We start from the raw sequence: 21,899 nt of genomic DNA on the forward strand, positions 1-21,899 counted from the left end.
CAGGAGGTCGTGAGGACGGGAGTACCCACTTCTGTGGGCTTAGAGCGCCACGGCAGGGCGTGACCACCCCGGGCGGGAGACCGAAGAGCGCGACAACGTGGTGGAGAATGCGGGCATAGCCGACCCGCTACCGCGCCCCCTTCCACGTCTACCCCGCCCACCTGGGTGGCAACCCCCGGCGGTCAGAGCAACGGGCGTCGCCGGTTCATCGTCTGGTGGCACCTCCTCTGACGAAGACTCCGACGCGTCCACAGCCAGCCAGGACTCGGTTAAGGCCCGACCCCAGCTCACGCCAACCCAAAGTGCCCAGATGGACCTGGCACAATTGGGTCAATGGATGGCCGAACACCAGGCCTAGTTGCTGCGCGACTTGACACAACAGCAACAACAGGCGCAGACCACGATGATGAGGGACTTGCACCAGGTAGTCCAGGCCATAGGGCAGGCCACAGTGACGGGCGCGGCCGGAGCCTCCGTGGCCAAAAACCCCTGGCCTGCTCTGACCCGCCTCGGGCCGGATGATGATGTGGAAGCCTACTTGGAGGCCTTTGAGAGGGCCGCTACAGCTGCCAAGTGGCCAGCCGAGCAATGGGCGTCAATATTGGGCCCATACCTGACGGGGGAGGCACAGGCCGCCATGAAAGCTCTCGAAAGGGCAGACGTCACAAACTACACCAAGTTAAAGGCGGCCATTTTGGATAGATATGAGATCACTACGGAGACCCATAGGCAGAGGTTCCGGTCCCTGCCCCACACCTTGCACGGGCGGCCTCGCGCCACAATAGCGGCCCTGAAAGAGGCGGCCACAAGGTGGTTGGCCCCGACAACGGAGGATGGGAAGCGCATTGTGGAACTAGTGGTCATAGAACAACTGCTACAAATAATGCCCCCGCGTACTCGCCACTGGATTTCCTGTTGGCGTCCCGGTCGGCTCCGGGAAGTACAGGAACTATGGGAGAACTACCAGGCGGCCGAGGACACCCCGGGAAAAGGGGAAGTGGGACGGGGAAACCAGGCCGCTCCCAGGCACCCGGAGGACGAGGGGCCCCAGCAATGGGGAACAGCCGCAACACAGGAGGGGGGCCACTAGGTGGGGCAAACCGGAAAAGCATGGGACGCCCCATGGCCCCACCCTTCATCCCGAGGTCCCTGCAGGCGCCAGCCCCCTCGCTGAGTCGCGGAAGGGGGGAGACCGGGGCCCCCGAGAGCCCACACCCCCCTGGGACTTGGAATCCTAACGAAGTGGGCCCATGTTTCACGTGCGGCCAATGGGGGCACCTTAAACGCGAGTGCCCCATGATGGAATGTGAGCTGGGGGAGGATTACGCTCTACAAGAGGCGGACGTCGGTGCTCGGCCTCCGGGGTGGACAATCTCGGTAACGATCGCTGGACGGCAATGGGAAGCGCTCTTGGACAGCGGCAGTTCCGTGTCTATGATCCTGTCCAGCTTACTCCCCCAGTGGCTCCCCGTGATCCGTTGGGCCACCATAGTGTGTTTACATGGCCACTCCGAGAGGTGCCCGGTGGTACAGGTGCCCGTTTGTTACCTGGGACGAGTATATGAAGTCCCAATGGCTCGGATGGCGCGGTTGCCCTGCAAAATCTTGTTAGGCCGGGATGCGCCAGGTCTACTGGAAGCCATTCAGCAATATCATGCCCCAAGGCCCGCCCGGGCGGGGCCGTCGAGAGCCCAAGACCTGGCCGCCGTCGAGGGTCTGGACGAGGACGCCCAGGAGCCGGACGCCGGGGAAGTGGATCCTGGAGAAGGCCCATCAGGCAGCAGTACGACTAATCCACAGCCCGGCTGGGTCGGGGACCCTGCCTTCCGAGCAGCACAAGAGCAAGCAGAGGACCTGGCCAAACTCCGTGATCAGATAGCGGTAAGGGACGGGGTCCTAGTACACTCCCGACGAGGCAACCGGCTGCCCCATATTATGCAGCGGGAGGGTGTGTGGATCTATTGCTAGATCCCTATTGCTAGGTCGTGGGCTCGCCCCACGGGCGGCAACACCGAGACCGAGGTCTCCGAGTACGTGGATCGCCTTCAGGAACGGCTCCAATGGGTTCGGGCCCAGGCCCGCAGTAATCTAAGACAAGCACAGCGAATACAGAAGCAACAGTACGATCGCCATACGCTCCACCGGACCTTCAAGGAGGGCGACCTGGTGCTGGTGTCTCGCCAAGTGCTCACCCGGACGACAGGAGACCCCTGGCAGGGGCCCTACCCCATCACTAGGGTATTGGGACCTTTGTCCTACGAGGTTCAGTGCGGGGATCAACGGAAACACTGCAAACGTCTGCATGTTAACCACCTAAAAGAGTGGGTACCCCGCCAAAACCCCGAAGTGGTGTGTCTGGAGACCGACCCCGCAGAATTACGAGATGGGTCTTTGCCCTGGAAACCCAACGACGGGGTCATTGAACACCCCACCCTGGACGCCGACTTGAGCGTAACCCAACAGGCCGAGATGCAGCGCGTGATTGCCCAAGTTCCTGGGGTCTTCGCCAATACGCCGGGATGTACACATCTGGCAACCCATTACATCCCCACGGAAGACGGGCGAGTTGCACGGGCCCGATGGCGGCCCCTACCCCAGAAACAGTGGGAGATCATCGGGCAGGAGGTCCAAGACATGCTCGGCATGGGAGTCATCGAGCCCTCTCGGAGCGCGTGGCTCAGCCCCATCGTTCTGGTGCCCAAACCGGACAGTTCGGTGCGGTTCTGCGTGGACTATAGGGAGGTCAATAAACTGTCAAAGTTCGACGCCTACCCCATGCCCTGAGTGGACATACTGATCGACCAGTTGGGACAAGCCAAATACCTAACGGCCCTGGATTTGACGAAGGGGTACTGGCAAGTCCCGGTACATCCGCCGGATCGAGAGAAAACTGCGTTCGCCGCCCCACAAGGGTTATTTCAGTTTCGCCGAATGCCGTTCGGCCTACAAGGGGCGGCTGCAACCTTCCAGCGGTTGGTGGACTGTGCCCTTGCGCAGTGCGCCGGGTACGCCCGAGCCTACATTGATGACATTCTGATCTGCAGCCCCGATTGGCCAACACATCTACGTCACGTGCATTCTGTCCTCACAGCCCTAAAGGAAGCTGGATTACATGCCAACCCCCGAAAGAGTCGACTCGGGTTCCAAGAGCTCCGGTATTTGGGTTTCATAGTGGGGAAAGGGCAGTTACGCCCTTTGCCCGAAAAGGTGATCATGGTGGAACAGCACCCTCGGCCCTCCACCAAAAAGCAACTACGTCGCTTCCTAGGTATGGTGGGGTACTATGGGAAGTTTATCCCCCACTTCGCCACAACCGCTGGGCCCCTGACGGATTGCTTGAAGAAAACCCGGCCCAATCGGATTTCCTGGACGACCGAGGCCCAACAAGCATTTGACGCCTTGCGAAGCAGTTTGTCTGGGGGACCCGTCCTCCACAATCCGGACTTCTCGTTACCGTTCTCCCTGCACACCGACGCCTCCAACTCGGGACTGGGAGCGGTCCTTACGCAGGAACGTGAGGGGGTCGAGATGCCGGTTCTGTTCCTGAGCCGGAAGTTGCAACCGGCCGAGTTGGCCTATTCCACAGTGGAAAAAGAGGCCCTGGCTGTTAAGTGGGCGGTGGGTTCCCTCCAATATTATTTAACGCACAACCCCTTTCGCCTTGTGGTAGACCACGCACCCCTGGTATGGTTGGAACGGATGAAGGATCACAATCCGCGGATCTTACGATGGTACTCATCTCTTCTCCCCTTTCAGTTCGTGATCCAGCATCGAGCCGGACGGGAGCACCTGGTACCGGACTACCTCTCCCGCCTCCACAAGGACGCCACATCTGCATGCTTGTGGGGGGGGGTGTCCCGGGGACGACCCCGACCAACCCCTGGGACTCTCGGGGACGGCGGGAGAAGACGGGAAGGGCGGCTCCACCCCACAGCCGACAGCTCACCTGCCCGCCAACGAGATGGTCGCTGCCACGGCACCCGACGCCGCCGGGACGCCGACCGCAGCAGAGAAGGAGAGGACGTCGGCAGGGGGAGGCGAGGGCGTCGGGCGCGGCTCGGGAGGCGGCCGCTCAAGCGGCCGGTCGGGAGCGGGCGGGCGAGCCAAAGCACGGGCTTGCACGGTGCCGGCGGCGTGGCAGAGCTCCTCTGGAGACACCGCCGACAGGCAGGCCCGCACTCGGCAGGAGGGAGGCGGAGCCCAGGGGGGTGTGGCGGCGTCTTCAGCTTTAGAGGGAGGCGGGGCCGAGACGCTGGGAGTTCTGGGAGGGCCGAGGACAATAAAGGAGCGCACAGGGCGAACCGAGGAGGATGCCCTGAGCTGGCTTGCTGACAGACGGTCCTGGTGAGCGAGAGAGAAGGCGTATTCCCAGGCTGTTGGTGCCAGGCTCAGGCAGGCAGCAAAGAGGGTGACGTAACCCTCTGATGGGCCTGAGGTAACCCCTGAAAAGGCGCACTTTGCTCCGGGCCACCCCAGCACTCCCAGCACCGTCAGTCCCCCAGTGGAGGGGGGAGGGAAGCCCCCATCGGCGGAAGACGGCACGGCAGCCCGGGGCAACCCCAAGCAGGAGACCGAAGAGCGCGGCAGAGGTCAAACAAACAGAGGTCCAAAACAAGGTAAGGACCAATGGTAGGAACACAAGGGTTGTAGACAAGTTGCTTCTCCTTCTGGCACCATGAACTGTTGCCCCAACTCATTGAGCCTGTCCAGAACTTGACTGGTGCCACTCACTAGATTGGGGGTACCCAACGTGGCACTCGTGGGCACCATGATGCCCACTGACACCTTTCCTGGTGCCCACCAAGTTTTCAGAAAGTGGACAGAGCCAGAAGGGGCTTTTGCCCAGCGGGGCTTCTGATTGGCACTGGAGAACTGATTGTTTTTTTCAGACACTGCCACCACAGCACAAGAGTCTTCACAGCATGACCGAAAGTAATTGTGTGTATGCGAGAGAATATTTTTAAATGGTAAGATCATCCTGTTTAGCAGAGAAATGGTGAAGTATTACTATTTGAGCTATGAATAACCCCACTCCCTGACATTTTGTAGTTCCTCCACCTTAAATGGCCGCCAATCAGCTGGCCGGTGGGAAGACTTACTAGGAGATTTAGAGTAACACCCAGGTGACTTTGCTGGTGATGTGGCGACATCACTTCTGGTGGGCACAGGAAATGATGTTATCACGCTGGCAACGTCCAGGTGATGCTCTGGTATAGTAGAAGCCTTTTTTACCATATGTTTTTTGGCCTAAATATCAGTGTTGCTATGATGTCACAGCGATGATGTCACTCCTGGTTCACTGTGGAAATGACGTAGCCATGTCACCTGGGACTCCCTTCCACTCCTGGTAAGTCCCCCCCCCATCTCCTGCCGGTTGCCGGGAGGGACCTGGCAACCTTACATGGAACCCGTTTTGTGGTTCGCTCCACCTCCTCTGGCAGCCATTTTGTGGATCCATTCACCACCCTGTGTGAGAAATCCAAAGGTGCCCAGGGTTTTAGGACCACCGTACTAGATAAGTGGGATGACATTGAGGATTCTGTAAGCCTCTTGGGTATCTTAGTTGTTGTAGATTTTCTGGGCTGAGAAGGTGAAGGAAATGGACGCCAACACTACAAAAGTTAAGAAAAAGGTGCAAAAGCTGGAAAAGAAACAAGCTTCGGAAGAATCACAACTTTTACAGCTGCAAATGGTGAAAGCAAATTTGGTCCTCCGGTTTCAAGGGGTCCCAGAATTAAAAGGCGAGAATCTAAAGCAACTCTTGAGTGAAGCATTAGCCCCAGTCACAGATTCAAAAGCGGAATATCTTGCAAACGAAATTGATGTGGTCTACAGGTCCTATTCTGTGTATATCAAGAAGAAGAATCTGCCTGGGGAAATAGTGGTCAGTTTCTCAAAGAGGCATGTGAGAGATTCGATCCTGAAAGCAACTACAGGAACACCCTTGAAAATCGGGGACAACATCATCAGGATTCTAAAAGACATCCCATTTGAAATAAGGCAAAAGAGAAATAAATATAAAGACTTAATCCTTTTTCTACAAACAAACAGCATTGCTTACAGATGGTTAATTCCAGAAGGCGTCATTTTCAAACTACACGATAAAAAAGAAAAGATTGACTCTGTCTCTAAAGCACGTGAGTTCCTGAGATTGCAGTTGGGAGAGACAGCTGAGGTTGAGAAGGAAGAAGATGACAGCAAATCCAGTGGCGAATTGGACTCGGTGTCTTCCGACGAGGACTCTGCTTCCAATAAGGGGGCGACTGCCCCCAAACGTACATATAAATTGAGGATTAGAAAAGACAAAACAAAATGAAGGCTGAAGGACTCTGAATTGTGCCTTAAAACCTTAGTTTTATTATGGGATGCTCTGGGGATTCTCTTAAACAGTTAAATCAATGGATAAAAAGATAAATAATTTAGCATAACCGACTATGTTCAAAGTAATACTAGCAATTTAAGATTAACATTTATGTAAACTGTTGTTATGATCTCCTATTCTTGGGGTTTTAGTTATTAGTGGTTTTCTTTCCTTTCTCCCTAGATGTAGTTACCCCTTCCCAATTTTTCATTGTAGTTTGTAGTCTATTAAAAAAGGCAATAAAAAAAAATCCCCTCCGGGGGGCAAAAAAAGAATCTGACTCAAGGGGGCGGTGCTCAGCTCCGTTTCCAAGCCGAAGAGCCAGCCCTGTCCGAAGATTTCTCCGTGGTCATGTGGACAGCATGACTAGACGCCGAGGCGCACAGAACGCTGTTCCTTTCCCACCAAAACGGTACCTATTTATCTGCTTGCAATTTCTTGCTTTCGAACTGCTAGGTTGGCAGGAGCTGGGGCCAGAGACGGGAGCTCACTCCATCACGTGGCACTCAGGTCTCGAGCTGCCAAACTACCAGCCTTCCCGGTCTGCAGTTCAGCGTCTTAACCTCTGAGCCACCATGGTCCCTGCCGCTAAAGATCTCTTAATGTTGGACCTCTTTGCCTTGTTAGGGGACGTTTATGCGCTAGCTGTGAATTGCCTAACCCTGGGGTCCCCAACAGGGTGCCCGTAGGTGCCATAGCACCCACTGACCCCTCTTCTGGTGCCTGGCCAGGTGTTTTTAGGAAGGGGGCCGGGCCGGGTGGGGCTTTTGCCCAGCAAGGCTTTTGATTGGCTGTTCAGATTTTTAAAAGTGTTGCTTTGGCGGCAGCTGCTGCCACGGCACAAGGACCTTCACAGTGTGACTGAAGGTAAGCGGAGGCATCCATTTTGTGGTGGGCTCCATCCCCCGCAGTATCCATTTTATGGCAGCGCCTGCCGTGCTTCATCGGAATTCCAAAGGTGCCCGCATGCTCAGGATCTGCCCTCTGGATTCCCGTTTCTAGATGTATACATACATAAAAGAGAAGAAGAGAAGAGATTGGATTTATACCCCGCCCTTTACTACCAAAGGGAGTCTCAGAGCGGCTTACAAACTCCTTTCCCTCCCCCTCCCCACAACAGACACCCTGTAAGGTCGGTGGGGCTGAGAGAGCTCTGACAGAAACTGCTCTTTTTCAAGGACATCTCTGACAGAACTATGGCTTGCCCAAGGTCATCCAGCCAGGTGCAAGTGGAAGAGTGGGGAACCAAACCCGGTTCTCCCAGATTAGAGTCCGTGCACTTAACCACTACATTCTGTCCTCACATTCTGATAATTTCTGTCTGTGGGGATTAGCTACAGTTTGGCTAGGACCCAGGGGTTAAAAAGCTGTGACAATAAGGCAGATGCGATGTCGGAGAAAAAAAAGGATATTTTAGTATTCTCATTAAAATAAGCAGTTTCTCTGTCTTCATGGGTATTTGCACAGTTCTGCCGTTCCATTGTTCGAGGTAAAAGGTCAGCTTGTAGAAAATTTAGTTAATAGGGTCACTGCAATGTGATGAAAACCAGTTTTGGGTTGTGGCTTAAATGAGCCAGAGGGTAATGCACCTGATTTTATGGCTTTTTCCTTAACATCTGTGTTGAATAAAACTTCTGTTCCTTTGTTCTAGGATACATATAATCATCCTATAATTTACATCACTGAAAATGGGTTTTCCCAAAGTGACCCCGCTCCACTTGATGACTCTCGACGCTGGGAGTACTTTAGGCTGACTCTACAGGAGATTTTAAAAGGTACAATTTAGAGTGATGAAAGATCAATTGTGCAAACTTAATATAATTTTCTTATGTGCCTATTTGCATTTAGCGATGACTGGCTGAGTCCTGAAGCTCAAGCTCATGAACATCAGACAAAGGCAATGTGATTAGAAGGGAGAAATGTGAAACAGACAGGAAAGAAAAACACTCGAGTCCTCTTTCGCCGTCTTGAAGTATGATCAGCTAGGGTTGCCAGATGTGGATTAGGAAACAGCTGGAGGTTTTGGGGGTGGAGCTTGGGGAGAGACCTCAGCAGGGTATAATGCTATACGGTCCACCCTCCAAAGCAGCCATTTTCTCCAGGGGAACTGATCTTGGTCATCTGGAGAGCAATTGTATATCCAGTTGTTGGAAGCCACCCTGAGCTCTGCTTGGTGAGGACAGGAGTGGGATAAAAGTCGAATAAATAAAATAAATGAAAAATAAATTGTAGTGGCAGGAGATCTCCAGGTGCCACCTGGAGGTTGGGAATCCTAGGTTCAGCACATTTATTCTTTTGATCCAGGTTCATAACACTAAAATGGCCTGCTATGCTAATTGGGCCCCGGTCACATGGCAAAGTTGCCGCGGGAGAGGCACGGATGGTGGGCGGATTATCCGGGCGCGATCACACCCCAACATCTGGGAAGTGGAGCGCACCCGTGGCTTACCGCCGACAATGCGCGTTAAAAAACGAGTACCTCCAAGGTACTAGTAAACGTTTGCCATGGGCTGCCTCCAGACGCCCATGGTGTGATCGCGCCGGCGCGCGGCATTCCCCTCCGGTCCTTCGTTTACCTGCCGGCGCCAAGGGAAGGACCCTTGGTGTGCTGCCGGCGCATCTGATCTTATAATCGTGGATCAAACTGCACCGGGGCAATTAGCCACGCCTCCCCTCTGCGATATCTGGCCTGTGTGACCGGGGCCTAAGTGGATACATCTCCTGACAGATAGGCAATGGAATTGAGAATTACATATATATATAACAGGGGTCACTTCATAGAAAAAGAAGTGCAGGAGCTCATTGGAATAACTTATTAGCATAACTTATTTGCATATGCCACACCCCCTGACATCACCAGCAGTGTGTCAGAAGGCAACACCCACCGCTCAGGCTTCACTGGACTGTTCTGGATTGCTAACTATGGGGGGGGGGGGGGATGTACAGATCTTCCCTTACAGAGGAGGGAGCGCTTGTACCTGAATCAAACTTGGTCCTAAAGGTGCCACTGGACTGTTTTGGATTGCTAGCTATGGGGGGATGCACAGACTTGCCCTCACAGAGGAGGGAGAGTTTGTACCTGAAGGTGGGCTGGGTGGGGGGGCTCTGCAACTTACCTGGCTGCTTCTTGCTCCTCGTGGCCCGACTGAGGGCTGTTGGGAGCAGGGAGTGGGGCTTGTTGCATGTGCCTGCCCCCTGGGCTCCTTACTGCCGGAGCTCCGCTCCTGTGCGCTCCCGCAGGAACTGACCTGTAGAAAGATCCCCAGTGTACTAGTTGTGTTTCTGTACTGCACAGGGAGTTGGATTGGTTGCCTTCAAGGTGCCTTCTTCCTCTGTGACACTATGGTTTGGAGGAATCTGGCCAATCATGGATGGAGACGAAAGATAACTTGCAGAGGAGGGGTGGAGCCAAGGCAGCGTCTAAATGTTTATTGGTGTTTTGCTAAACACTGGATGTACTTGGGGGACTAGTAAAATGCTGGTCAAGCTTCAGCCCTCTTAAGCAATAGGCACGCTGCTTTAAAACAAAGTGGTATTCGCTGGTTGTCCTTTGTTGCTTTGGAAATAGCTATTCTCCTGTGGGTACATATTTTAGTATGTCTTTCTGCTATGATTATAGCCAATGGTATCAAAATATCTACACCTTGTCAAACGTGTTCCCTGTACAAGAAAGTGACAGATTGCTTAGCTCCTACCGCAGTTCTTACGACAGGACTTTCTTGTGATCTGGGTTGACTTGAAGCAGATGAGTGACAAAAATCCATGAGATCCCTTTCACTGAAAAGAAAATTAAGTTTCTACTCATTCTAACCCACCTCAAACCTGTCTGTCCCTGTGCCCATTTCTGCATTGAACAGAACTACATGCTGGAATGGTCTTTATCGCATACCATCAAGTGATAATTCTCACAGTCACTTAGAAACTTGAATCCCTCTTAAAGAGGGGGTTTCCTGGCCTTTTTGAGCTTCTGGACACCTCTGGAGTTCTGACACGGTCTAGTAGTGGGTGCAGCCACAAAATGGCTGCCACAACATAGCTGCTGCAAAAGGTTAAGCCAGCAACAAAATGGCTACCACAGGCCCCTGCCACACGGCAGAAAAAAACATGGCCAAAGTGCACCAAAAGAGACACGCGGCGGCGGGATCACACAGATCCCCTGAGCCGCCGCGCAGTTGCTCCCCGGCACGATCAGATGCCGGGGAGGAAGCCACCGACGAGAGACCGAGGCAGCCAGCTGCGCATGCGTGTGCATGCGCAGTTCGGCCAGGAGCCTCGAATGCTCCTGATGACGGACGCGCCGGCGATCCCACGGCCGCGCTTGCTGCGGCGTTTCAGGTAAGTCCTACTCTTTACTTGGTTCCTCCCCCCCCCCCGCAGCACTGGGCTGTAGGGACGGATCGGGGACGGGTGCGCGCCGATTCCCAGATGTTGCGGTGAGATCGCGGCCATTTGTTGTGCCCCCGATCTGTCCCTCTTCCGGCCCAAAACCTCCCGTGTGACCGGGGCCACAGTTTACCTTCAGTTACACAGGGAAGAACCTTGTGCGGTGGTGGGAGCTGATGTCAAAATAACATTTACCAAAAAATCTGTATCGCCAATCAAATCTCCAGAGGCCAGTCAGAAGCCTTGCTTGGCAAAGGCTCCCTGGCCCCGCCCACTTTCTCAAAACACTTGGTGGGCACCAGGGAAGGTGTTGGCGGGCACCATGGGTACTATGTCGGAGACCCCAGCTCCAAAATGCCTTATAGACACTCCGGGAAAATGCAGGCCGGGCAATGCATTTCTGCCATCAATCCTTTCTCCATTTTTCATATGGAACCTTGACCAACATCAAAACTGTGGGGTCTATGTACCTGAAAAGCTAGGATCTCATGGGGTTAGATATTCTCCAACATGAAGAAGAAGAGGAGGAGGAGATTGGATTTATACCCCGCCCTTCACTCGGAGTCTCCGAGCGGCTTACAAACTCCTTTCCCTCCCCCTCCCCACAACAGACACCCTGTGAGGTAGGTGGGGCTGAGAGAGCTCTTTGAGAACTGCCCTTTCAAGGACAGCTCTGACAGAACTATGGCTTGCCCAAGGTCATCCAGCCAGGTGCAAGTGGAGGAGTGGGGAATCAAACCCGGTTCTCCCAGATTAGAGTCCACGCACTTAACCACGACACATTCCACAGTGGAAACATCTGGGTGTGCCACAAAATGTACAATCCAAAGAAAACTGCTGGCAGTCAAGACTAATTGATGAATTACTCTTGTGACTATGTGTACTAGGTGTGCTTGCAAACATGACTTTTTCCCAGTGCCATTTTATAATTTTAAGGATACACTTAAAATATCTTAGGGTCTACTCCGAAAAACATTGACTGGGATCCTGAGAGCCTCTTGCAGGAAGAACCAATGTGACTGGAAGTGCCTAATACCAGAGGAATGGCCCGCTATGAAGGGGTCACCTACAAAACAGAACCATATAGTCTGATGCAGGAAATAGATTAGGCCCTATTGCGGATGGGGTTGCGTCAGCTGGGCCTCTAGCTGCCATGGAGTGGGGGGGGGGGTGCCTCTGGAATTTTAGGTTTCCTTTCTCTGTGCCTTCAGTGTTTCTTTATCTCTGTAACATGAGCATTTGGCCTTGGTGTCTAGCACCGGCTTTCTCCTGGGAAACTGGACCCGTTAGCTGTGGCGGGCTTTTACCTATTCCGTGATTGGCTGCAGGCCATCAGGGGACCCGCTTGAATTATGCATATCTGCTTGCTTCGCATGCTTATCGCCAGTTCTAACACGAGATGTGTAAAGACAACCTGCATACTTCAGTGTTTCAATAAACTTTACTTTTTTGCAAGAAAGTGGTTGGGAACTGATTGCTGCAGGAGTCTGACAGGGTTGCAGTCCCCCTAAAGGAGCAGGTTCATGACTTGGGGGTGCTCCTGCACTTGGGTCTCCCATTGGATAAACAAGTGGTAGTGGTGGCCAGGGGTGCCTTTCACCAGCTTCGGCCGGTGAGCCAGCGGCAGCCTTTCCTGGGTGGGGAAAAATTTGCCCCTGCGGTGCATGCCCTGGTAAACATCGAGATGAGATTTCTGCAGTGTGCTTCATGCGAAGACCGTCTGGAAGCTACGGTTAGTACAGAGTCCTGCAGCTAGAACTTCAACTGGAGTGGCTCGTGTGGATCATATCCAGTCTCGTGCCATCTATACTGGCTCCCAGTTTGCTTCCCGGCCCCATTCGAGGTGCCGATATTGACCCTTGGTTCCGGATGGGCGGCGTTGCAACTGTGTTAAGCTGTGCTCTGGGAAGAGACCTTTTGTCTCATTTTAGTTCTTATTTTTAGTGATGGCTTTAATCAGTTTTTACATCGGGTTCACTGGGTTTTAATTGGATCTTCTCTTTTTCTGTTTGGCTTTATAGTTTGTAGTTTGTTTGCGGCTGGAAGCTTGTTTGCGGGTTGGGAAGTGGTGATTCCTTGCAAGCCCAGGCATTTATCTTTCAGAGCCCAGCTGAACTGATGTCCAGGGCTGGCTTCGTATGACCAACCCTTTGTTTTTGCTTCAGTTCCCTCCCCTCTTTTCCTCATTTTCTGTGGCTTAGTCTCGGCGGTGGCGTCGGCTTGCCTTTTGTTTTAATTGTTTGATTGGGTTTGGAGAGCAGCCGGGGTGATGGGGAGACTCTGCTGCGGTTGTCGTTGGTTTCTCCTTTGCACATTAGGTGACACACCCCAAATGTAGCCAATCCTCCAAGAGCTTACAGTAGCCCCTGTAAGAAGAGCTCTGTAAGGTCTTGGAGGATTGGCTACATTAGGGGTGTGTCGCCTAATATGCAAAGGAGTTTCTGCTCTTTTATTCTCTCCTTGCGAAAGGGGAATTGAGCAGATATTGACCCTTAAAGCCCTATATAGTTCGGGGCCAGCAGAGTGGAATCATTGCCTTCTCATGTATGAACTTCAGGCACCCCTGCTGTCTGAGGCTAAGTTGTGGTGCCAGAACTTTGCAACTCTCCCAGTGCCAGCAATTGCTATTTTCTAAGGACTTCAGGAAATTCAGGTGCCCCTCCTACTATTCAGGAAGTTTGCATTTTCTCCTTAGCTAGCATATAGCTAGCATATAGCTCAGGGCACCGCGGTAGCTCAGAGGTTAAGACGCTGAGCTGCAGACCGGAAGGCCGGTCGTTCGGCAGTTCGAGACCCTAGTGCCGTGTGACGGAGTGAGCTCCCGCCTCTGATCCCAGCTCCTGCCAACCTAGCAGTTCGAAAGCAAGAAACTGCAAGTAGATAAATAGTCACTGTTCAGAGATTATAGCGCATAAGGAAACCCAACTCACTGTTGAAGCCGGAAGGGGGATGAACAACAGGGATGGATGTTGCTTTTGTTGGGAACAGGGTGCTGGCGTGGATGAACCCTGGTGTCAGCAAGCTGCCAATGTTTTCTTTTCTTCTGTCTGTGTGCGCTTGGTTGCTTTCACTTTCAGACGTAGACCTGTTGATGTGCTTAATTGCTTAGCTGCCGAAACCTCCATACCTCTCAAGGCCACAGGTGGTTGCTGCTGCTTGTTAGTTGCTTGGAGGATCTCACGAAAACCTGTGAGAAAGAGATAACGTATGCTGTTTAGAAGCGTTTGCTCCCAGGCCCGATGGCGCTCGCGGGAACTCCCGCGATTGGGCCTCAGTGGTTTGAATGTACTATAACGTGCCATGCTCTTTGCTCCCCCCTCATTCCGAACAGTGATCCTGTCTATGCACCTATAGCTTCAAATAAAGTAAAACCTTTCTACAAGTGTGTACTTCGTTGATGCTGTGGGGGAATCTGACACCTGGATCTGATCCAGCCGTGCTTGATTTCTCCTCTCTGTGTGGTCTCCTCCCCCTAAAGGCGCAACTAACTGGTCCCTCTTGACAGGGCCTATCTTAGGTATAAGTTACTTTTGGATTAGTTCCTTTTGTGGGGATGGAGGGGGGGGGGAAGATACACGTGAGCGGCATATATTTGGGGCAAGCCTGTATTCTGAAGAGGTTGTTTGGGTTGATAAATCGCCACCCTCCTCCCGCAGCCATTCCTTTTCATTACGGTTTTGAGTTTCTGTTTTGTCAGTTCCTGTAAAGGGACATCTTGTCATTCCGGTGGTCTTCAGATAATGAAAATGCTAGTGTAAGGAGAGAATATTACAATGTCAAAATGAAGTACTGGCGCTGCACTTCTGTATATGTGCCTTTCCAATGTCAGGATTAAATGGAAACAAAAATATTGATCGATAGAACTGAGCATTAGAAGTGACTGGATAAAATGCACACAATGCATTATGTGTTATGAAGTCCTATTAATATCAAATGCAAATAATTTTGCTGGGTTACGGCTGAGGATCGGAGCTCGCAGATGGGAGAGCTTTTAAAAGCCACCACTCCTGGAACCTGCATACAGTGAGCATGTGTAACTTATCATTGCCTGAATGAAACTAGAGTTGAAGAACTGGCCCATCGTGGGCTGGATCTTGCCCTCAAGGACATTTTCTGTAGCCCTTGTTGTTGCTTCTATTTACTTTTCCATTATTTTGAATGTTAATTTTGTTGGACTGAGCAATTTAGCAAGCCTGGACGTTGTGGGGACACGACATCACTCCAAATGTGTATAAGCAGTGGTAATTTCATAGAAAAAGAGGTGCAGGAGCTCATTAGCATAACTCATTAGCATAACTTTTGCATATGCCACGCCCCCGGACATCACCGGAAGTGTGTCAGAAGGCAACACCCACCGCTCAGGCTTCACTGGACTGTTTTGGATCGCTAGCTATTCGATGGGGGGGGGGAACGTGCAGATCTGTTCTTGCAGAGGAGGGAGAGCTTGTACATGAATAAAACTTGGTCGTAAAGGTGCCACTGGACTGTTTGGAGTGTGGGGGGGGGCTCTGCAACTTACTTGGCTGCTTCTTGCTCTGACTGAGGGCTGCTGGGAGCAGGGGGTGGGGCTTGTTGTATGTGCCTGCCCCCTGGGCTCTTTACTGCCGGAGCTCCGATCCTGTGCACTCCTGCAGGAAATGACCCCTGTGTATAATTGTTATCTCCATGAATACGATCTCTCTCTCTCTCTTTGTCTTATCCTGGCAGCTGCCCTCTGACTCCTGCTCTCCCTCTGTACTCTTTGTTCTGGCTCCGCTGGTGGACCTTTTGATGGCACAGAGCGCTGGACTGGATGGGCCATTGGCCTCATCCAGCATGGCTTCTCTTATGTCCTTACATTCTTCCCCATTGTCTGCATGGCTGTCGTGGAGTCACACATCTCTACAGGTCTCTCCTGTAGAAATGATGCCATACTCCCACACAGATGATGCCACACAAGCTGGCCATTTGAGATAGGGAAAGTACTCTATCCTAATCTAATCTAGGCATTGGTCAGGCCGCACCTGGAGTATTGTGTGCAGTTCTGGAGGCCCCAGTTCAAAAAAGATGTAGACAGAATGGAGCGGGGGTGCAGAGGAGAGTGACGAGGATGATTGGGGGCCTGGAGACCAAGCCCTGTGAGGAAAGGCTGAGGGACTGGGGAATGTTCAGTCTGGAGAAGAGGAGGTTGAGGGGGGACGTGATGGCTCTCTTGAAGTATCTGAAGGGCTGTCACTCAGAGGAGGGCAGGGAGCCGCTCCTGTTGGCAGCAGAGGACAGGACTCGCAAGAATGGGTTTAAATGAAGAGCGGGAAAGTACCAGCTGGATATCAGGGAAGACTTTTTTATAGTGAGAATAGCTCCAGTGGAGATGTGAAGGTCCGGGAAAAAACCCAGAAAAATTGTTTGGATACACTATATTTTTAATATGCTAGTTGTGATAATTTCATGCCAAGTAAAAATGTCCATAGACATATTTTATGTTCCTAAAGTAACAGAATGACTTTCAATCTGAAACGTCATCCCGACAAAACGAGGTGCTACCGGGGGTATATATCCAATCACCCTATGGTGGCTACTTGTCTGCTGTGTTTGGGTTTTATCTTACGTCTATCATTCACTGGATGGATAGAGTTGATAGTGTTGTTGGATGCAGGTTTTCTTTGTGTCTGTTTTGCCCTCCTCATATTATGTTTGCTAGTTTGGTGTAGTGGTTAAGAGCGGCGGACTCTAATCTGGAGAGCCAGGTTTGATTCCCCACTTCTCCTCCACATGCACCAGCTGGGTGACCTTGGGTCAGTCACAGTTCTCTCCTAACTCTCTCAGCCAATCAGACAACAGTGTAAGGCTAAAACATCCGTAAATATGTCAAAGCACTACTGGACTTGAACTAAGGCCAAACTACCCATGATACTCATGCTTAGGGCTGCCGGTCCGGATCCAGCCAGCGGGGGGAACCCCACCCCCAAAGTGCCCAGATCGGGCCAATGTGCCTGGGAGTTATGACATCGCCCGGAAGTGACACCATCGCTTCTGGGTGACTTCATCATGGTGCACGTGCACTATGTGCACACACGAATGTCCCAGGCTGGGACCGACTCTCCCCTGCTGCACCAGGTAAAACACTTGGCAACCCTACTCATGCTACCGCACTGTGCCATAGAGTTTATGGCCATATCTTGTACCCATTGTCTTCTAGACTTACTCCACTGGTGACTGGATCCAAGCTGAGCTCTGCCGTGTCGTGTGCCCCGGATGCAGGGGTTTGGCTTGTTTCCTGCTGGTGGCAGCACAGGAACCAACAGATGTAGTTTATGCCTGTCATTACTTGGACTGGTGGCCACTAGTCTTGGTCCTGCACTTCTATGTTGGCAGGTCCCCAACGTTTTAAGTACGTCTAGAAGGGGGTTCCACTTCAGAAACTCTGAGAACCAATAATCAGGAAGCAGTTTTTCTGGCCTGGAGATCCTGGAGGTTTTTTGTCATCTTCTGGGTGTGAAACGGGTCACTGGGGCTGCGGAGGGGAGGTATTTGTGAATTTCCCGCATTGTGCAGGGGGTTGGACAAGATGACCCTGGAGGCCCCTTCCAACTCTATGATCTACAGACATCTGAGCTCCTTGTTTTGTGTCAACAGGGAATCAATGTTATGTCTCCATTTTGCCCCCAACAGAAAGGTAGTCATATTAGTTTGGGAAGGTTCTGGGAGAGTAGTGGGCCAATTTTCCCTCTATTTTTTTCCCCCTACTGAGCGGAGCAGTTCACATCCTGAGCAGAATATAACTGCTGCATTGGGCAATGGGCTGTGCAAGACCCTGTGTGCCTCCAGATTGCTGCTGAGCGGGGCTTCTTGTGTTAATGAGCGGCCACTCATGCACACATCTTAGTGGGAACAGTGGTTGTGGGTACGTTTGCCTTCTGATTAGAGACTGTGCTTGAAGCAGAAGAAATCCCAGAGTTTTCGCTGACCTCAAAAGAACTCCTCTTGAGGAGAAAGAAATTTTAAAAGCCTGTGGATTTTCAACCCTAAAGGGTAATTTAATTCTTCGTATCTGTGCCTGAAAAGAGTGCTTATTCCTCCGTATAATTTCTCCACAACAATGTGACAATTAAATATGGTTTCTCGTGATTATTCCCTGCTGAGAGAAACTTTTTTTCCCCCTTCTCTTGTTGAGCTATTTTATATTGTAAAAGTGGAGAGTTTAAAGATCGGTTTTATGGTGATTTTATGGCCGACTCCCAATTTATACCTCCCTGGCTGTTAGCACATACTCACAAAATAAAACATTAACTGTGAGCATCAAAGATCCTAATGATGGCCTGTGCTTTATTTTAAAGTTTCTCACTCGCTCTGTAAAATGGGAAGTGATATATGTGAGAAGTGATACCAAGAGGAGGGTTTAGACCTTTAATGAGATCATCACTGTATATAAATAACATTCATGATGAAGATGTTGGTTTTTATGCCCAACTTTCTTCTACCTTAAGGAGTCTCAAAGCGGCTTACAATTGCGACAACAGGCCCCTTGTGAGGTAAGTGAGTTCTGAGAGAACTGTGACTGGCCCAAGGTCACCCACTCGCTCCACAACATGCCCCTTGTGAGGTGAGTGAGTTCTGAGAGAACTGTGACTGGCCCAAGGTCACCCACTCGCCCCACAACAGGCCCCTTGTGAGGTAAGTGAGTTCTGAGAGAACTGTGACTGGCCCAAGGTCACCCAGTTGCCCCACAACAGGCCCCTTGTGAGGTAAGTGAGTTCTGAGAGAACTGTGACTGGCCCAAAGTCACCCATGGGGAGGAGGAGTTGGGGAAGCAAACTCGGTTCTCCACGTTAGATTCTGCCACTCTTAACCACTACATCGCATTGGTTGTTGAGAGGAGCATCTGGAGAAGAAGTCCACACAAGGGATCACATACTGTGTTACGTTCATATGGCCTGTGTTTGGCAAGAAATACGCACTTCTGTGTGTGTATGTTCATGTGATTTTTTCTTCTTCTTGTGCTCAGAGTCCTTTTTAGTCAAGGCCGGTCCACCCAGTGGGCAGGTTTTACCGCCACCTCAACGTGATCTCCAGGCACCGCACTGAATCTTCCCCAATAGGAGTTAAGGCAGGCATCGACTGGTTGTGCCGTTTCACTTAGAGAACTTGTGGAGTTCAGTGCCACAAAATGTAGTGGCAGCAGTTATTCCCGTTGACTTTAAAAGGGGGATTCGTGGAGAGGCCCCGTCAGTCCATTTAGCCACAATGACTAAATGGAACTTCCGTCTTCGGAGGAGGTTCCACAGGAAGGAGCAAGGCCATGAACACCTCTGATAGTAACTCTTCAGCATTTCATGTGGAAGCTCTGTAACGGGGTGCCTTGAACGCAGGGGTCATTTCGTAGAAAAAGAGGTGCAGGAGCTCATTAGCATAACTCATTAGCATAACTCATTAGCATAACTTTTTGCATATACCACACCCCCTGACATCACTGGAAGTGTGTCAGAAGGCAACACCCACCGCTCAGGCTCCACTGGACTGTTTTGGATTGCTAGCTATTGGGGGGGGGGGAACGTGTAGGTCTGTCCTTGCAGAGGAGGGAGAGCTTGTACCTGAATAAAACTTGGTCTTAAAAGTGCTACTGGACTGTTTTGGACCGGGGGCCGGGAGGGAGGTCTGCAACTTACTTGGCTGCTTCTTGGTCTGGCTGAGGGCTGCTGGGAGCAGGGGGTGGGGCTTGTTGCATGTGCCCGCCCCCTGGGCTCTTTACTGCCGGAGCTCAGCTCCTGTGCGCTCCTGCAGGAAATGACCCCTGCTTGAACGTATTCTTTTAAAACAAACCATATGAATATATTGTCTTAAAAGTATTTTCTTGCATACCCACAAAGATCCTAATGCTGTGGTGGCAGCTGCTGCCGAAGCAACATTTTAAAAGGTCTGCACAGTCATTCAGAAGCCCTGCTGGGCAAAATCCCCATCTGGCCCAGGCTACTTCCTAAAAACACTTCACAGGAGCCAGGAAACGTCGTGGCGGGCACTGTGGTACCCATGGGCACCACACTGAGGACCTCTGGCTAAGAATATGGGCCAGGAAAGATCAAGGTATAATTAATCTCCCCACAGCATAGAGTTCCCATAGGCCAAAGCTCTCCTTCTCAGCTTGAAAGTGGGCCACTTTTTAGGACTGAATTTGTGGCCCGTCTGAGCAACACATAACTTCCATAATGTTGACCAATAAAGGAAGAAGAAGAAGAAGAAGAGATTGGATTTATACCCCGCCCTTCACTACCCAAGGGAGTCTCAGAGCGGCTTATAAACTCCTTTTCGCTTCCCCTCCTCACAACAGACACCCTGTGAGGTGGGTGGGGCTGAGAGAGCTCTTGACAGAAACTGCTCTTTTTCAAGAACAGCTCTTATCAGAACTATGGCTTGCCCAAGGTCATCCAGCCAGGTGCAAGTGGAGGAGTGGGGAATCAAACCCGGTTCTCCCAGATTAGAGTCTGCACACTTAACCACTACACCAAACTGGCTCTAAAGGAGAGTTTAGAAGATACTCTTGGAAAGCCAACTGGGGGCTGAGGTGGAGTTCTCTGACAAAAAAGATGTGGGGGTTCACCCAGAGTTAGAGTTCCCATTTCCAGTCGAGAAAAGGGGCTGAAAGAACTTGAGAGCCCTCTGTGCCCACAGTTGTCAGTTTTATTCCAAGAAGCCTTGCAAAGTTCAAGGTGAAACATCACCATTTGTATCCCGGCCTCTCTCTGAGAAGTTTGGAGTGGTCTATGTGGGGATTGTTCCATTTCATTCCCACAACCACTTTGTAAAGAGAGAGCCAGTTTGGTGCAGTGGTTAAGAGCGCAGAGTCTAATCTGGGATTGAGTCTCCACTCTTCCACGTGCAGCGGCTGGCGTGACCTTGGGTCAGTCACAAGTTTTTTCAGAGCTGTTCTCTCAAGGGCAGTTTTCGAGAGAGCTCTCTCAGGCCTGCCTACCTCACAGGGTGTCTGTTGTGGGGAGGGGAAGGGAGAGGAGATTGTAAGCCGCTCGGAGACTCCTTCAGGTAGTGAAGGGCTGGGTATCCACTCTCTTCTTCTCTTCTTCTTCCTCTTAATAAGCCCCTGGCTTGCCCGCCTGCCGTCTTGAAAGCAGGCATAATTATTGCGTTCTGAACATAAATTACGAAAACATTTGATGTTGCATCAATTGTTAATTCAGTTTGGTGTAGTGGTTAAGTGCACAGACTCTACTCTGGGAGAACCGGGTTTGATTCCCCACTCCTCCACTTGTACCTGCTGGATGACCTTGGGCAAGCCATAGTTCTGTCAGGGCTGTTCTTGAAAAAGAGCCGTTTCTGCCAGAGCTCTCTCAGCCCCACCTACCTCATGGGGTGTCTGTTGTGGGGAGGGGAAGGGAAAGGAGATTGTAAGCCGCTCGGAGACTCCTTCGGGTAGTGAAGGGCAGGATATAAATCCACTCTCCTCTATTCTCTTCTAAAGTAAGCTAGACGAATGAATGACTTGCAAGGGTTGTCCGAGTATGATCCTAGATACAGTTATACCTTCTAAGTCTATTGACTCCAGTGGATTTGGAAAGGGGTTACTCTGTTTAGGACTGCACTGTTCTGGAGCTTCTTGACTGAGCTGATCCGAACCCAGATCTCCCCCCACTGCCACGCCCCCCCCCCCCCCCTCCCCCCCGCCTCCCCCTCTCCAACGTGTCAGTCATTTCAACATTGTAGGTGTCTTTAAATTCTCAACCATAACTCTGAATTAACACTTTTTTATTGGGGGAATTACATGAAGCAGAGCAAATATCCGTTGTGTGATCAAAGGCGCTCCCTAGGACCCGCTGGCATTCAATTACCCTTTAGACACCTCGCTTGTCTCCAGAGTTCACCGGTGCTTTTAGTTATGTGTTCAGCATCTTCCCATAGCGAATAGAGTATGTGTATGTTGCACAGATAGTTGACGGTACATTTTCTGTAACTGGAGGTGGCAGTGTTTTGCTGTATCCATTTCAGATTCTCTTTTAGCCGGAGAGGGGGGAAAAGTCTACTTTAATTCTTTCATCTCTAATCTATTGATCTTAAATAAGCTTGGGGTGTGCACCTGTTGCCGGCTTGTAATAGGAAAGGAAGATTAACACGATATGAAAAATGTCTTTTATTTAAACAAAAAAGCTTTTTCCAGAACTTCACTTTT

At 51.3% G+C, this 21,899-nt stretch overlaps 1 protein-coding gene across 1 annotated transcript in view; it reads left to right on the forward strand.

Annotated features, from left to right (window-relative positions):
- Positions 1-21,899, forward strand: part of LOC107115417 (cytosolic beta-glucosidase-like) — a 91,518-nt gene that overhangs the window by 46,355 nt on the left and 23,264 nt on the right. The window contains exon 4 of the mRNA XM_015417118.1: positions 8,013-8,136. Within this exon, the coding sequence (XP_015272604.1) occupies positions 8,013-8,136 (124 nt within the window). The remainder of the gene's footprint in view (positions 1-8,012; positions 8,137-21,899) is intronic.

Source organism: Gekko japonicus, unplaced genomic scaffold (genome assembly GCF_001447785.1).
Source record: "Gekko japonicus isolate JY-2015 unplaced genomic scaffold, Gekko_japonicus_V1.1 scaffold891, whole genome shotgun sequence".
In the NCBI taxonomy this organism is placed as follows: Eukaryota; Metazoa; Chordata; class Lepidosauria; order Squamata; family Gekkonidae; genus Gekko; species Gekko japonicus.